General features: G+C 43.5%; 1 protein-coding gene across 1 annotated transcript in view; it reads right to left on the bottom strand.

Moving 5' to 3' along the window:
* The window catches only part of gas2l3 (growth arrest-specific 2 like 3), a 47,760-nt gene extending 31,678 nt beyond the window's left edge, over positions 1–16,082 (bottom strand). The window contains exons 1-2 of the mRNA XM_068050172.1: positions 16,000–16,082; positions 75–130 (exon numbers count right to left, since the gene is read on the bottom strand). Of these exons, the coding sequence (XP_067906273.1) occupies positions 75–98 (24 nt within the window). The 5' untranslated portion in view covers positions 99–130; positions 16,000–16,082. The remainder of the gene's footprint in view (positions 1–74; positions 131–15,999) is intronic.
* Positions 16,083–16,332: the final 250 nt, after the last annotated feature.

The following is a 16,332-nucleotide window of genomic DNA, read 5'->3' as shown; positions in this document are numbered from 1 at the left end:
CAGTTCCACTCTCAAAGTTTTACATTTAGTTAGCAAAACAAATCTAAATCCAGCAGTTGAAAGTGTAACTTTACCTGAAGCCCTTTCTGCAAAGCCATCGTTTCTTCTTTGATAATTGCCAACTCTCTTCCTGAAAGCAAGGACACACAAATTAACCAATTCCAAATATCCTGGGGGCACTATCAGCAGAATTATTTTCCATCAACTTATAAAATCCTCTCCCTCTTTTAGGGCAGTCCTTTTAATCTAATGCAATTTCACCCATTTCTGGGTATTGCACCAGTTGCTGGATACACTGTACGCATGTTAACATTTTAACTCTGATCACCTATTCCCCGTCTACAAGATTGTTTAAATTTCATGCGTTTCCTTTCTTCAAAATGCTTAGCACCCCCCCAAAATACCCATCACCACCAGCACATATTAACCAGAGGACACAGATTTAAGTTGACTGGCAAAAGAACCAGAGGGGAGAGGAGGAGAATTTTTTTTTTTTTTTAGATGCAGCGAGTTGTGATCTGGAACGCACTGCCTGAAAGGATGGTGGAAGCAGATTCAATAATAACTTTCAAAAGAGAATTGGATAAATACTGGAAAAGGAGATATTTGCAGGGCTATGGGGAAAGAGCAGGGAGGAGTGGGATTAATTGGATAGCTTTCAAAGAGCCAGCACAGGCACGATGGGCCGAATGGGTGCATGATTTTTATATTAGCATTGAAATAGATTACAATTAGTCTCAGTGCAAAATGCTGAATTTTAAAGAACAAATTGAATAAAAGATGCAATACACATCAGAGTTTCCACTTAAATGTCCAGCCCTGTTTGACTCATGAGTACACACACACACTTCCATAGAACAGCCTCCAAACTTACCAACATAAAGTTGTTTCAGTCTTTATAACTAGTTTTAAACCAGACACCATCGCCTGCACTGGTGAAAATCTCTCCAGTCAGCCTATATTTAAAACCTACATGGTAATCTTGTCCTCAATATCTCTCTATGTATTTGAATATGCAAAAAAGACAAGAATAATGAATGCCACTAGTCTTCTGGATGGGAACAGAGGCTGTGCTTTTGGAAAAAGTCAGTGTGCTGTGAACCAGAGCGAGAGATCTTGGGTTCAGATTGACCTGTGGGCTTTCCTTACTGGGCAGTAGACAGCAGAGTAAATCTCTCCCTCTTGCATCAATAAGCAGAGCCGTACAGTGAATGCTTTGTTTCACATACTACTGAAACGAACCCGTGCAATCGCAGTTTGGTGGAGCATTCGGGGGGGGGGGGGAAGTGATACAGCCAGCAGCCATCACACTCGACTGAACAAGAGTCTCACTAGAATAGAAGGGGAAGGGGCATGGCCATTGCCAGGAGCAGGACAAAGACAACACTGATTGCGGTGAGTATGCTATTCATACACAGGCGTAAGATGCCAAGTTCAGACATCACAAGCATGTTGTGCATCTGCAGTGAAAACAAGTAGCAATAAATATCCATCACAGGCAACAAACAACATACAGTAAAAAGTTTAACACATGATACAAACTGCTTCCACTACAACGCGATACTTTATTTCTATTTTTAAGTCCCATTAAAAATGCTTAAATGTACAGTAGCCCATCATCAGAGCATTCCCTGCCTTAATATTCATTCGTACTGAATATGTTGCTCATTAATGTACCTTTTGTACAAACACCAGAAATATTGGCCCAGACCTGGCTGGAGTGTGGCATCTCAGTGTGCCCCTTTAGTTAGATTTATTTCTTTAACATTTCAGCTCGAAACGATTTTGTGCCATTAACTTGCTGTGAGTGCAAGGTGACAGATAACAGCGCAGAGAGGGTAATGGTGCACCTTAGTAAACCACGGGACCAACAGTTCATCTCCCTAACCAATGAGATAGGTAAAAATTTTACATTTTAAACTTTAAAAATCTTAAACTATTTCCCAACTTCAGGAATGAGACTCCACAATTTCAACTGTTCCCTTTCTGGGCTGGAGAGGTTGTGTGGCATCGAAGGAACAGAAATCTCATTAATACAAGCATACGAATTAAGAGTAGGCCACTCGGCCCCTCGAGCCTGCTCAGCCATTCAATAAGATCATGGCTGATCTGATTGTAATCTCAACTCCACATCCCCGCCTACCCCCGATGACCTTTCACCCTCTTACTTATCAAGAATCTATCTACCTCTGCCTTAAAAATATTCAAAGACTCTGCTTCCACCATCTTTTGAGTGAGAGTTCCAAAGACTCACGACCCTCAGAGAAAAAATTTAAATGGTCCTTACATTGTTAAGTACCAGACCTAACTTCCTGCAGTGAGTTTAATGGGTAGTTAATGCGCAAATGCCACAATTTCATGAAATTGCTGGGGCTGGGTGGAATTGAGGGCTAGCTGCCATTTTTGTGAGGCTGAAGGTAGAACCGTACAATTCTTCAGCAACTTGTGGCAATTTGCAATTCACAGCAAATCTCTCCTTTGCCACAAGTTATGAAGCAATTTACACATTAACACTGAACACCATTAAACTCACCCTCATTTTCCCAGCAAATTCTTTGCTATAAGCTGGTCACCATCATATTGCTGTTTGTGGCAGCTTGCTGTGTGCAAATTGGCTGCTGCATTTCCTACATTACAACAGTGACTTCAAAAATACCTCATTGGTTGTAAAGCACTTTGGAACATTCCAAGGTTGTGAAAGGCGCTATAAAAATGCAAGCTTTTCTTTTTTTTAAAAAAAAAGTGCCACCCGGAGACTTGGCGGGGCAAAGTTGCTTTCAGCGAGCTTTCCATTCTGACATCTTTTCAGCATCCTTTAGGTGAGAGAGGCTGGTCCCTGAAATAGGTCATAATCACATCTGTTTTACACCTGTAAAGTGATGTGATTCCTGGTTGCACAGATTCAGCTAAAGTGGTGGTGGAGTGAGGAATGGCTAAAGTGCAGAAACTGACAGTAAGTGCGAATGGCTGCTACTCAACTAAAAGAAAACAAATGCTTGCATTTATATAGACACTTTCATGACCTCAGGAAGTCCCAAAGCTCTTTGCAATGAAGTACTTTTGAACTGTAGTCCCTGTTGTAACGTTATATGTGGCAGCCATTTTGCACAGAGCAAGCTCCCACAAACAGCAATGTGATAACAATCAGATTATTTATTTATTTAGAGATACAACACTGAAACAGGCACTTCGGCCCACAGAGTCTGTGCCGACCATTAACCACCCATTTATACTAATCCTACACTAATCCCATATTCCGACCACATCCCTATATTCCCCTACCACCTACCTATACTAGGGGCAATTTATAATGGCCAATTTACCTATCAACCTGCAAGTCTTTGGCTGTGGGAGGAAACCGGAGCACCTGGAGAAAACCCACATGGTCACAGGGAGAACTTGCAAACTCCCCACAGGCAGTACCCAGAATTGAACCCGGGTCGCTGGAGCTGTGAGGCTGCGGTGCTAACCACCGCGCCACTGTGCCGCAATATTGCTGCAGAGATAAATATTGGCCAGAAGGCCAGGGAGAAATGCCCTGCTCACCAAGACGGCAATACATAGCTGCTGGAGCGCAGCAGAAATGAGTGTTGGGATCTTTTTCATTCACCAGGATTATTGATTCGAGTATAACATTTACCTCAACAGTCAAAATAATCTTTGTTATAACAAACAATGATTATTTTGAGCAATAATGTTTTTCAAATGTAAATTACTAAGGAATTTGACAAATATTATAAGCAGCCTTGCCCAAACCTAAATAATGTTTCTGTTATAGTGACTACACCCCATTCCTTTATAAAGTTGTTAAAAGGAAAACTTTTCAGAGTTCATGGGAAAGAGCAACAAAATGGGATAAATTGAATAGCTCTACCAAAGAGCTGGTACAAAAACAAAGGGCCAAATGGCTTCCTTTGGTGCTGTATCATTCAATGGTTATATGGTGTAATCAGTTTTATATACCTCAAAGCCAGCTTCCAAAACAAGTCAACATATGCACAACCTCTACCACCTAGAAGGACAAGGGCAGCAGACACATGGGAACGCCACCAACTACAAGTTCCCCAAGTCACACACCATCCTGACTTGGAACTATATCGCCGTTCCTTCACTGTCGCTGGGTCAAAATCCTGGAACTCCCTCCCTAACAGCACTGTGTGTACCTACACTACATGGACTGCAGCGGTTCAAGAAGGCAGCTCACCACCACCTTCTCAAGGGCAATTAGGGATGGGCAATAAATGCTGGCCTGGCCAGTGACGCCCACATGCGTGAAATAACTAAAAAAAAATTGTTGCCCACCCCCAGTTGTCTCGATACAACGGAGTACCTTGCTGGGCCACTTCAGCAGGAAGTTGAATCAACCACATTGGTGTGGGTCTGGAGTCACATACACACGTGCAGACTGGGTAAGGACAGCAGGTTCCTTTCCCGAGGACACAGGAGATCCAGTTGGGTTTTAATGACAATTCAACAGCTTCACAGTCACTTTTACTGACAGCAGAATTTTTCACCATAGATTGTTTGAACTACATTCAAATTCTCAAATTCCCATGCTGTGATTTAAATTAACCTTCTCCGGATTATCGTCCAGTAACATTTGTGTTAAGCCTGTGTCGCTTTGCAATGTGTAAAATGAAGCCTGTAACTGACTGATCAAAACTGTAAAAATATTGAATGTGTCAAATAAATGCTCATGTCTCTGAACTTCTCTATTCCGCACCTATCAAATCCCTATTTTTCATTCTCCAAAGAGACATTAACCTTGGGTGGTTATTTAACAAATTCCCGAACTATTGCCCTCATAATTATCAAGAAAAATTGAAGTGCTTTTTGAAGATCAAATTGCGCAGGATACTTCAGAACTGTTCAGTTTTCATAGAATGAACATCACAGGAACAGACCATTCAGCTCAACTGATCTGTGTCAAAGTTTATGTTCCACACGAGCCTCCTCCCACCCTATTGGTATACTCTTCTATGTTTAATTCTGGGATTGATGGACCTTCAGAAGTTTTTCCTTCACTATTTAACTCGGCTCAGGAACCGCACACAGGGAGTTGCCCATAACTGCGGAGTGAATCCACCTCCTTGTTACACTTCACTCCCCCTGGGCTTACCCTGCATCTAGCATTTCAAATTTTAAAAATATAACCGTAAGTATAGCAATCTTTCATAAATCCAACAAAACCAAGAGTTGGGTATTCTTGTGCAGTTCAATATATTTCATGGATTCGACTTTATAATATTCACTTTAAAAGCTTGTGATTGTTTTTTTTAATTAAAACCCAGAAAAAAAGGCCAAATATAGCAAAAGCTGCAAAAATTCACATCAAGAAGGAAACAACTTGCATTTATATATTGCCCCAGGATGCCCCAAAGTGCTTTACAACCAATGAAGTACTTTTGAAGTGTAGTCACTGTTGTAATGTAGGATACACAGCAAGCTCCCACAAACAGCAATGTGATAATGACCAGATTATCTGTCTTGGTGATGTTGGTTGACGGATAAATTTTGACAGCAACAGAACTCCTCTGTTCTTCTTTCAGATAGTGCCACGTAATCATTTGCATCTACCCAAGAGCACAGGCAGGGCCTTGGTTTAATGCCTCGTCCAAAAGACAGTAGCTCCGACAGTGCAGCACTCTTTCAGTACTGACACTGAATGCCAGCCTGGATTTTGTGCTCAGGTCTCTGGAGTGGGACTTGAACTCACATCTTCCCACTCAGTAGAGAAAGTGCTACCCACAGCTGACAATAAGGCACATCCCCAAGTCTAAACACATCAACAGCAGCCTACAATATCTCACTGCACATCTTGAAAAACATCTCCCGACAAGTGCCATTCACTGAAATGCATTTAAATATCAAAGTAAAGTTATATTCAGGTACATTTAAACTAGATGAAATAAATTCATATTGCAAAAGCTGCACAGCACCACATTCATCACAATAAACGCAGATTCCCACAAACGTCAAAGTCCACATGAATAGTATCATGAAGGAGGCATATTAATTTCATCATATGAACATTAATTTTAAACTGTTGCTGGAAGGAAGAGATGACTTGTTTAAAGAGATCAGCAGTGGCTGGGAAACATTTGCATACTAAGAGACAGTGCCTGGAGACAATAGAACTGCTCCCTGATCCAATTAACCCAAATGGATTTTAATCATCAGACATTGAGTGTGTAATAACGCCAGCATTCCAGGGTGCTAAGATGGAGAATCCACAAACGCTGCAGTCTGTTAAAACAGCTAGTCACATGACTAACCCTGCTGGCCCAGGTTTTTGTTTGAAGTCACTTAAACCTCAAGGGAGAAAAGACTCGTATATCAAAAGTTTTAAAGTGCACTGGGCCCCAACGAAATGGCAAGACTTACTTGCAATCAAAGACTCTACATCGAACTCAGAAGGACTGTAAATAAATCCCAGCTGTTGCCTCAAACTTTGCCCCTTTATTCTTTCTACTTTTCTGTCTCTATCTGCGTGTGTTTATCGCGTATGCATGCTAGCGTGGTCGGGTCGCATATTTGTAGTCGTTACCCAAATTAGAGTTTAAGGTTAATAAACTTCCACCTTTCTTGTTTAAATCTAAGAAAACCTGCGTGGTTGAATTCTTGGCCTTACAATTGGAGAGCAGTGAACAAAGATTCACTGAGGGGGAGCTAAAAACACTTTTTAAAATTAAGCCCTGTTACAGTTAAACCAGGCAAAGGCCAAGAGGGAAACCCTAGACCCCTTTCTCACCTGGTCATAAAAATAGTAAAAGGCAGCACATTGTGTTTGCAATAAGCAAACCCATCTGGAGGATTGGAACGCGACTGAACTATAGAGTTAAATTATACCATTTCAGTATTCAAAGAGCCTCTAGAACAAGCATCAAGCACATTGTGAAGTCCCTCACCATGTTTTGTCTTTTAATAAGCAAACTGTGCTGCAAAAGCACTGTGACTGCACCCTTTCATAATGGTATCAACTAGTTCCCCCTGGAACCACCCATAATTACATTGATGTTTACATGCATCCAGTGCATCGTTGAACGATTCTACTGAGGTGTAAATCATGAAGAAAGAACTCACATTTATATCGTGCCTTTCATGCCCTCACGTTGTCCCAAGCACTTTACAGCCAATGAAGTACATTCTCAGTCACTGTTGTAATGTAGAAAATATGGCAGCAAAATTGCTAAGAGCAAGGTCCCTCAAACAGATATGTGATAATGGTCAGATAATCTGGGTGTTTTTTTTTTAAAAAGTGATGTTGGTTGAGGCCAGGTGTAAGAAATGGGATCTTTATTAAATGATACTTTCAGAATAATATACAATTCTTATTGAATTAAAAAACATTGTATTGTGATTGCCTCTCTCTCTCTCTCTCTTAAGAAAGGCCCTGTGGCAGGCAGCCAGGAGGATAGACCTCTGCAAAGGATATCATTTTTTTTTTACTCCTTCAGTCAGGGGATGTGGGCGTCGCTGGCTACGCCAGCATTTATTGCCTATCCCTAATTGCCCTTGAGAAGGTGGTGGTGAGCTGCCTTTTTGAACCGCTGCAGTCCATGTGGTGTAGGTATACCCAGAGTGCTGTTAGGAAGCGAGTTCCAGGATTTTGACCCAGCGACAGGGAAGGAACGGCGATATAGTTCCAAGTCAGGATGGGTGTGTGACTTGGAGGGGAACTGCAGGTGGTGTTCCCATGCATCTGCTGCCCTTGTCCTTCTAAGTGGTAGAGGTCGTGGGTTTGGAAGATGCTGTCAAAGGAACCTTGGTGAGTTGCTGCAGTGCATCTTGTAGATGGTACGCACTGCTGCCACTGTGCGTCAGTGGTGAAGAGAGTGAATGTTGAAGGTGGTGGATGAGGTGCCAATCAAGCGGGCTGCTTTGTCCTGGATGGTGTTGAGCTTCTTGAGTTGGAGCTGCACCCATCCAAGGTAAGTGGAGAGTATTCCATCACACTCCTGACTTGTGCCTTGTAGATGGTGGACAGGCTTTGGGGAGTCAGGAGGTGAGTTATTTGCCACAGAAATCCCAGCCTCTGACCTGCTCTTGTAGCCACAGAATTTATGTGGCCGGTCCAATTCAGTTTCTGGTCAATGGTAGCCCTAGGATGTTGATAGTGGGGGATTCAGCCATGGTCATGCCATTGAACATCATGGGGAGATGGTTAGATTCTCTCTTAGAAACATAGAAAAAAGCAGGAGTAGGCCATTCAGCCCTTCGAGCATGCTCCGCCATTCATTATGATCATGGCTGATCATCCAACTCAGTAGCCAGCTCCCGTTTTCACCCCTCGTTTGAGATGGTCATTGCCTGGCACTTGTATGGCACAAATGTTACTTGCCACTTATCAGCCCAAGCCTGGATGTTGTCCAGGTCTTGCTGTATATGGACATGGGCTGCTGTAGTATCCGAGTAGTCACGAATGGTGCTGAACATTGTGCAATCATCAGCAAACATCCCCATTTCAGACCTTATGATGGAGGGAAGGTCATTGATGAAGCAGCTGATGATGGTTGGGCCTAGGACACTACCCTGAGGAACTCCTGCAGTGATGTCCTGGGACTGAGATGATTGACTTCCAACAACCACAACCATCTTCCTTTGTGCTAGGTACGACTCCAACCTGTGGAGAGTTTTCCCCCTGATTCCCATTGACTCCAGTTTTGCAAGGGTTCCTTGATGCCATACTCGGCCAAATGCTGCCTTGATGTCAAGGGCAGTCATTCTCACCTCACCTCTGGAGTTCAGCTCCTTTGTCCACGTTTGGACTAAGGGTGTACTGAAGTCAGGAACTGAGTGGTCCTGGCAGAACCCAAACTGAGCGTCAGTGAGCAGGTTATAGCCGAGCAAGTGCCGTTTGATAGCACTGTCGACGACCCCTTCCATCACTTTGCTGATGATCGAGAGTAGGCTGATAGAGTAGTAATTGGCCGGGGTGGATTTGTCCTGCTTTTTGTGTACAGGACATACCTGGGCAATTTTCCACATTGCCGGGTAGATGCCAGTGTTGTAGCTGTACTGGAACAGCTTGGCTAGGGGCCCCTCTGGCTGGTAGCACAGTCTCTGAAGCAAGACATTCTTAAAGCTGATAAGGTGGGATACCATGAGTAAAAGTTAAACAGCATGTCCTAGTAGGTGATGAGCCACAAGATGACTTCATGCCCTCCGGACGGAAATGATATGATTGACATGATACGCTCACCAGCCCCCAGAAGTATATAAACAGGAGGTCACAAGAGAAAGGGGGTCTTCTTCAGACAGAAGGAGAGCTTCCCAAGGTCGAGTCTACTGCCTAACACGTCGGTTAGCTCAAGACGACTGAGGACTCAGAGGACCGAAGAGACCACCAACATCTCGCCTGCCTCATCTGTCAGGGAGACTGGCAGCACCGGCCTGCCCCACGATGTGCTCTGGGATCAGTATTCGTTCAATCTGTGACGAGTCATCTGTCTTTTCTGTCGATGTAGCTTATGCATCATCATATTTAAGCTACTTGATATACATTCTATTTAAACTGTTGCTTAATAAACTATATTAAAATTACATGATGAGCTTGACTCCTATCTTTGGGTATCTGTGACCCCCAAATCAAAATCTTACACGGGACACTGGGTTGAACTCTTGTGCTCTTCAACACAGTGCCATGGGATCTTTTATGTCTACCTGAGGCAGGAGGCAAGGCCTCAGTTTAACGTTTCATCTAAAAGACAGCACATCTGACAGTGCAGCACCCCCGGTGTACTGAAGGAGTGTCAGCCTGGATTTTGTGCTCAAGTCACGGGAGTGGAATTTGAAGCCACCAGCTTCTGACTCAGGAGAGAGTGCTACCCACTCAGGCACTGCTGACACCTTGTAATAATTGCTAACGTGTACTTATTTTTGCTCGTATTTCAACAGTCAAACAGTATATATCATTTGAAGAGAAACAGTTGTTCTTGGAGTGGTTGGATTACAAGCAAATTTGTTGTCCTATTCATTACCAAATATGACTCATTTCTGCTATGAATAACTGCAACCAGTGGAATGTCTAAGTCCCTTTTTTTTTAACAAAAATCATTTATAACTGGTTGTAAAAGGAGAATGATCCAAGTGCACAAAATAAAAGAAGAAAATGTGTATGTCGAGACATATTTAAGTGACTAAATTTTTTTGGACAAATTAACAGAAGTCTGAATTTCCTTTTGCTTTGGTTTCAATATTATATTTTATCCTCCTTTTCAAATCTCTCCACGGCCTCACCCCTCCCTATCTCTGTAACCTCCTCTAGCCCCATAACCCTCCCAGATCTCCAATTCCACCAACTGTGGCCTCTTGTGCATCCCCTATTTTAATCTCTCCACTAGTGGTGGCCGTACCTTCAGCTGACTGGGCCCCAAGCTCAAATTCCCTCCCAAAACTTTTGCCTCTCTAACTTTCTCTCCTCCTTTAAGACTTTTTAAAACCTACCTCTTTGACCAAGCTTTTGGTCATGTGCCCTAATATCTCCTGCTGCGGCTCAGTGGCCAATGTTGTCTGATTACGCACCTGTGGAGCGCCTGGAGATGTTTTTCAGCGTTAAAGGCACTACATAAATACAGGTTGTTGTTTACACATAAATCAATTTTGAGTCACATTTACTAGAATACAATCTGAAATACTAAAGTTAAGTTAAACTGATGCTGTCAGACCGGCTGTGTATTTCCAGCACTGCTTTTATTTCAATCTGTTCTTTTTGATTTAGAGTTACAATCCCACCTCAGCTTCTTTTAAAATCAATCAATCTATCCTTGCAAACTAAAACTAAAATAAAATAAAAACAAGAAATGCTGGAACCACTCAGCAGGTCTGGCAGCATCTGTGGAAAGAGAGGCAGAGTTAATGTTACGGGTCAGTGACCCTTCTTCGGAAGGGTAAACTAATCTATTCAATATAATGCACAGAGAATGAAGGAACAAAAGTGTTTAAAAAACATGAGCAGCAAAGCACAAGTAGCTTATCATGTCAACCCTTCAAATATGCCCAATCGGGATTGTACTTTAATAAATATTGTTCACAGGGATGATATTTAATTTTCAGTGTGTTTTGTTGGCTGCAGCTGAACAGGTGACATAGCTAAAACAGGACGAGAACTGAAATGCGATTGGATCATGCGAATCTGACTGCGATAATATTGTGTTGTATTCAGTGAATGTTAATGAGTGCAGAATGCCCTGTCAACAAAATCATGTCTGCTTGGCACATCACAATTCGCAGTCTGCTACAACATTTGACAGAGTACAACAGCCTTAAAGAACAAAGTATTTAACAAAAGCCGCAACAGGCAATGCGCAGAAAAGGCCTGCAGAAAAAGACTTCCCAACAAACAAAGCTCGGGCTGGAATCGCAATTAACCTTTGAATGAGCTTATCTAATGTAAACGCATCAACTAAAGTTCTGTAGGCTTAAAGTGACATGCCCACACATCATTAGCAGAACACTACATTGCGTTATTACTCAAAGGTTTGTGAATCGTTGGAATTCCCTAGCCCAGTGGATGCTCAGTCATTGAGTATATTCAAGACAGAGGGTGATAGATTTTTGGGCACTAAGGGAATTAAAGGATATCGAGACACTGGGAGAGGAAGTTGAGGTAGAACATCAGCCATAATCTTGTTGGATGGAGGAATAGGCTCGAAGGGCCAAATGGCCAACTCCAGCTCCTATTTATGTTCGACAACAACACAACAACTTGCATTTATATAGTGCCTTTAATGCAGTCAAATTCCCCAAGGCACTTCACGGGTGTCTAATCAGGAACAATCTGATACCAAGACACTTGAAAAGATAGTTAGATCAAGTGACCAAAAGCTCAGACAAAGTGGACGAAGGGGTAAAAGTACATGAGTGGTAACCCCGGGGGATGTGGGTTGGGGGGGGTGGGGGGGGGGGGTGGGGGGGAGGAGAAGAGGTGGTCATGAGAGGATTCCCTGCTTGTTCTCAAACCCACTGGGTTTTCACTCCGCTGGTTTCAACAAGCAATCCACTGCCTTCCACCAGATGTTACTGGTAGCATGAATAAAGGAGAACCAGTGGATGTGGTGTATTTGGATTTTAAGAAGGCCTTTGATAAGTTCCCACACAGGAAGTTAGTAAACAAAATTAGAGCACATGGAATAGGGGTAATATACTGGTACGGATTGAGAATTGGTTAACAGACAGAAAACAGAGTAGGAATAAACGGGTCATTCTCAGCATGGCAGGCTGTTACTAGTGGGGTACCGCAAGGATCAGTGCTGGGGCCACAACTGTTCACTATATCAATGATTTGGACGTGGGGACCAAATGTAACATTCCCAAATTTGATGACACAAAACTAGGTAGAAATATAAGTTGTGAGGAGGATGCAAGGAGACTTCAAGTGGATTTGGACAGGCTAAGTGAATGGGCAAGAACATGGCAGATGGAATGTAATGTAAATAAGTGTGAAGTGATCCAATTTGGTAGAAAAAAACCAGAATGACAATAGTTCTTAAACGGTGCAAGATTGGGAGACGTTGGCGTCCAAAGGGACCTGGGTGCCCTTGTTCAAGAGTCATTAAAAGCCAGCATGTAGGTGCAACTAGCAATTAGGAAGGCAAATGATATGTTGATCTTCATCGCAAGGGGTTTCGAGTACAGAAGTAAAAATGTCTTGTTGCATTTGTATAGAGCATTGGTGAGACCACACATGGAGTGTTGTGCACCGTTTTGGTCTCCTTATCTAAAGGAGGATATACTTGCCTTGGAGGGAGTGCAATGGAGGTTCACCAGACTAATCCCTAAGACGGTGGCATTGTCTTGAGGAGAGGTTGCAGAAACTGGGCCTGTATTCTCTAGAGTTTCGAAGAATGAGAGGTGATCTCATTGAAACGTACAAAATTCTTACAGGGCTCAACAGGGTGAATGTAGATAGGATGTTTCCCCTGGCTGGTGAGTCTAGAACCAGGGGACATAGTCTCAGAATAAGGGGCAGGCCATTAGAGACTGAGATAAGGAGGAATTTCTTCACTCAGAGCGCAGTGAATATTTGGAATCCTCTACCCCAGAGGGCTGTGGAAGCTCAATCACTGAACATGTTCAAGACAGAAATTGATAGATTTCTGGAGACAAATGACATCAAGGAATATGGAAATAGCATGGGAAAGTGGCATTGAGGTAGATGATCAGCCATGATCTAACTGAATGGCGGAGCAGGCTTGATGGGCTGAAAGGCCTACTCCTGTTCCTAGATTACAGTCTATGCGCTGAAGACAAGAACCCCCTCCCTACTGTGATATAATGCACCCGTCATTCGAAATAGTTCAATCCCTATCTTATTGCTGGGGTAGTTTGGCAGGAATATTCTAAAACAGTAATTCAAGTCAGGTAGGTGGGAGGAGGTGTTGTGTGAGGATGCCCTTACTTACAGCAACAGTGGGAATTGAAGCATCATTGCATGTGCCAGTCCAAAGGACCCAATAAAAAAAAGTATTACATATTACTTGCATTTATATTTATAACCCCTAGTGGATCCATCTTCTCCAAGTACATGTTGCAACTGAAATCTGGGCTCTAGCAATTCCTGCATCATAGCAAACTGAACTTGTCGGGACTTGCCAGGAAATTTGGCCTGTGGTCATGTAACTGTCAAGGTACCGCACCCATGGTATGATGGAAGAAGATCTGGCCAAACATACAGCAGTTAGAGCTTTTCCAGGGCAAGTACTAAGGGCACGAGTTGAATCATTCTTTCAATGCACATATGCTCAAAGGTGTCAGCTGTGGCTCAGTGGGTAGTGAACTCTATTCTGGGCGAGGGGATTGTGGGTTTGAGCTCCACTCTAAAGACTTGAGTGCATAATCCAGGCTGATACTTTTAGGGCAGTACTGAGGGCGGGCTGCACTGTCAGGGGTGACACCTTTCAGATTAGACTTAAACTGAGGCCCTCTCTGTCCTCTCAGGTGTATGTAAAAGATCCCATGGTATTATTTTGAAGGAGCACAGGGGTGTTCTCCCTGGTATCCAAGCCAATCTGTTAAATTCCAAAAAAGCTTGTCGTGGAAGGATAATGCTGGAGCCTATCTTTACTCAGTTTCACATTTATTGTACAGGGTAAAAGGATTATAAACATGTAGCTCCTCACTCAAAACCCTCCACCGGTCTCAGTGTCTGCTTATAATTGCTCAAGTAAGACCTCAACTAACACCCTCCCCTGCATATAATTAAACAATTGATACACAATTAAATATTTATCTCTCAATCAACATCCATTAATAGATCAGATCATTTTTCCCATTGTTATATGTGGGATCCTGCCGTACACAAATTGGTTGTTACCTTTCGCGATGTTATGACAGTAACTATAGCTTGAAAGCACTTCATTGGCCGCGAGGAGTTTTGGGACAAGATCAAGGGAAGTCACTTTTTGACTCTTCAATTCCACCCCACTCTGCAAGACAGCACATTTTAGGATTTTCTTTTTCCAAATTTGATAAACATTCTGCTCTTACCAAACTAAGATCAGGAACTTCTCCAATATCCAGTGCAGTGGGGCCATTTACATCTACCTGAGAATTTAGACAGAGGCTTAACATCTCATGCAAAAGACAGTACCTCTGATGGAGTGACACTTGCCCCCATTTCTGTACCCCTCACTGTTGAGGGACAGCCTGCTAGTGTAGCTTCACTCCACACCCTGTGATGACCCACTAAACCATCTCTCATCCTGTCACACTTTAAAATATCTTATTAAAAATCACAATCGGAGGTCCCAGTGTCAAGGAGTTTCATCATTACATTGCAAGCATCTAATTCATGAGGTGCCCGAGCTCTGAACTCATTGCATTGTATTAAAATTCTAATAGATGAAGCCTTAAGCAACCCTTATGAAAATCACTATAAATCTCAGAGCTATAGGAATTGTATTATGATCTGTTGTCAGTTTAACAAAAACACTACATATTTATATTACTGAGGTTATTAGATATCAATTATGGAAAATATTTAGACAGCTTTATAATACTTACACTGAATGCCACAAATTTAAATTAAACTGATGGGGCTTGAACTGGTTCTGAAATCAAAAATTTTGAAGCTCGTTTGATATATAATGTTTCACAGAAGCCGTCTCCTGGATTATACCCTATACCAAGTGGTGCTCAGTCCTCACACCTTCCTCATCCTGACCCACTCCCCCCATTTTACCCCACACTCCCCGAACCCCCTCCACTCCCCCATCCTGATCCCTACCACAATTCCCACCCTCATCCTCATCCCCTGCTCTCACGGCCCTCTACGAGCTGCTCCTTAGTATTTCAACTTTGCAAATCAAACTTTACAAGTCCAATCCACCATACCCCATCACCTCACCCTCCAGATCTCTGTACTCCACCCCAGTCTCACCTCATGTCTTGCATCCTCCACACTTCCAAACTTGTCCTTTCTTTCCCTCCCCCATTTCTATGTCTCCTTTTTCACCCCATCCCCCTTATCGCACGTCAGGGTCAAATACAATTACGAGGTTGTGAACAGCCTGGTCCAACCTCAGACAGTTGCCAGGGAATGGGATGGAGTTGGTGCTGGGGACTGAAGATTCAAACACCAGCTCCCCCTCCCCTTCCCTATTTCAAACCACTGCTCCAAATCTGAGCCAACTCAGATATTAACCACACCCACACTCCCTGACTGACATCACAGCAGCCCAATAGGAGCAAGCCTCGAGATTCACTGCAACTTCAATTCATCAATGGAAGCAGCAGAGGCAGGCTACAAGGTGCTAGTCTGGGTACCCACTCCATGCCCAGGTGTACTCCAACTCACATACCCTCTATCCTCCCCATACCCTCTCTAGTCCTCTGTACCCTCCCCATACTCACCCCTGCACCCTCTCTTACCCTCTCCCTTCTGTACCCTCAGTGATTGGAGCAACTCCCTACCTGTCCAGCAGCCCAGGTCCCGCCCCTGAACAGCAGCTGAAACATTGTATCCAAATGTAACCAAGTGAAAAAAAAACAAAGTATCACCTGGAGAGCCGGCACTTTCCCGGGTCCGACTGCACTGTCCCGGGCTGGACGGCACTGTCCCGGGTCCTTCTGAACTGTCCTGGGCTGGACTGTCCCGGGCTGGGCAGCACTGTCTCCGGTCCTGCTATACTATCCCGGCTTTCTCAATAGTTCTTAAACCGCCATTCACCCCCGCAGGCAGCGCCATTCAAAACAGCCAATAGCAGCCCGAGCTTCGGTGTTTCAGCGTCTGGGGGCGGGGCTTAGAGGGTGGGGTGGGGCACTATGTTAGTGGGCGGGGCTCGGCGCAGCACCAATCAGAACATTGAAAGAGCGTTCACTCACTCAGCCAGA

The sequence above is a fragment of the Heterodontus francisci genome, chromosome 18, assembly GCF_036365525.1.
Source record: "Heterodontus francisci isolate sHetFra1 chromosome 18, sHetFra1.hap1, whole genome shotgun sequence".
NCBI classification, from domain to species: Eukaryota; Metazoa; Chordata; class Chondrichthyes; order Heterodontiformes; family Heterodontidae; genus Heterodontus; species Heterodontus francisci.
This window is presented reverse-complemented; position numbering and strand designations above follow the sequence as displayed.